At 45.3% G+C, this 1,331-nt stretch overlaps 1 protein-coding gene across 1 annotated transcript; it reads left to right on the top strand.

The window, feature by feature from the left end:
- Positions 1-240: 240 nt before the first annotated feature.
- On the top strand, positions 241-888 carry EMWEY_00059710 (SAG family member; the record flags this gene model as incomplete). Its single annotated transcript, XM_013481213.1, has 1 exon — positions 241-888. A coding segment is annotated over one exon (648 nt), but the record flags the coding sequence as incomplete, so codon positions are not given.
- Between the last annotated feature and the right edge of the window lie 443 nt (positions 889-1,331).

Raw genomic sequence — 1,331 nt, 5'->3', positions numbered from 1 at the left:
TATATATATATATATATATATATATATATACACGCAATAGTGTGTTTCTGCGTTATGAAGTATTGCTGTTTATCTTTGATTTCTCTTTCAGCATTCAACTGTGTCTTTCTATCTATTCATCTCTCCTCCTTCGCTTCAGCTACAGGCAAACAGCAGCAGCAGCTGCTGCTGCTTCTTCTATTCCATCTTCCTCCTCACTTTGAATAGTCTTGTTTTTTGTATTTGTTTGGACCGTTGCAGGGTACAGATCCTGGCGTATGGCTAACAAAAACTGATGTTGATTTGTCTATAGCAGCAGCAATTCAAAGCTCAACGGCCGGCGATTGTGCAGCAGCAACAAAGCAATGGAAGGGAGCATTAAAGGCAATAGGAGATTCTTTACCACCTGCCTATACACCCGGAGAGAATATATACAAAAGTCTTGATGTTGTATCCTTTATGAATCTCTATACACCTAAAGAGGGAGTAGCTGTTACATGCACTGTTATCCAATGCCCATACAAAAGCTCTTCAACAGAAAGCGACTCTAGTAGTGGACACAATGGTGCTAATGGCGGTACCAACGGCAACAACGGCCAAAGCAGCCAAGGAAACGGCCAGCAAAGCCCCTCCATCACCGAAACCAGCACCCCAAGCACTAATGGAGCAGTCAGAGGTGGTGTCGCTCAGCCATCATCAACATCTCCAGCAATAAGAGCGGGAGGTGCAGGTGGAGCAGCAGTACCAGCAGCAGCAGCAGCAGCAGCAGGAGGGGAAGCAGCAAGAGGAGGAATTAGAATTCGTCGATTAGGAGAACAAAATGGAGGAGGAGGAGAAGAGCCTTTTAATGCTCTTGTTTGTCTCTTCCACCCGAAAGCACTTACGAAAGATACTCCTCCTTTCCAGTAAATTATAATAAACACTTGCTGCTAGTGTTGCTGTTGCTTCTGCTGCTGTTCTTGCGGCTGCTACTGTTCTTGCTGCTGCTGCTGTTCTTGCTGCTGCTAGTGTTGTTGTTGCTTGCTTGTTTGCTCCAGCTGCTGCTTTAATGGGTGGTGCGGCTGACGCAGTTGCTGTTGTTGTTGCGGTTGCTGTGCTTAGTTGGGTACTATTATTGTTGCTTGCATGCAGTAGCATAGCAGCAGCTGCTGCACTTGTTGCTGCTGTTACTGCTGAACAGAATATTGTCCCTTGATTTGTTTTTGTTTGTTTTCTTTACTCTTTTATTTATAGGGAAAGTGAATGGAAGACAATTCTAGAGAATGGCGCTTCGTTCCTTCCTTCCTCTCCTTTTCTTCTGGCTGCTGCTGTTGTCCTTGGTCTGCTGCTGCACTAATGCGCCCTCATATCGC

Source organism: Eimeria maxima, genomic scaffold (assembly GCF_000499605.1).
Source record: "Eimeria maxima Weybridge genomic scaffold, Emw_scaff2942, whole genome shotgun sequence".
Taxonomy (NCBI): Eukaryota; Apicomplexa; class Conoidasida; order Eucoccidiorida; family Eimeriidae; genus Eimeria; species Eimeria maxima.
This window is presented reverse-complemented; position numbering and strand designations above follow the sequence as displayed.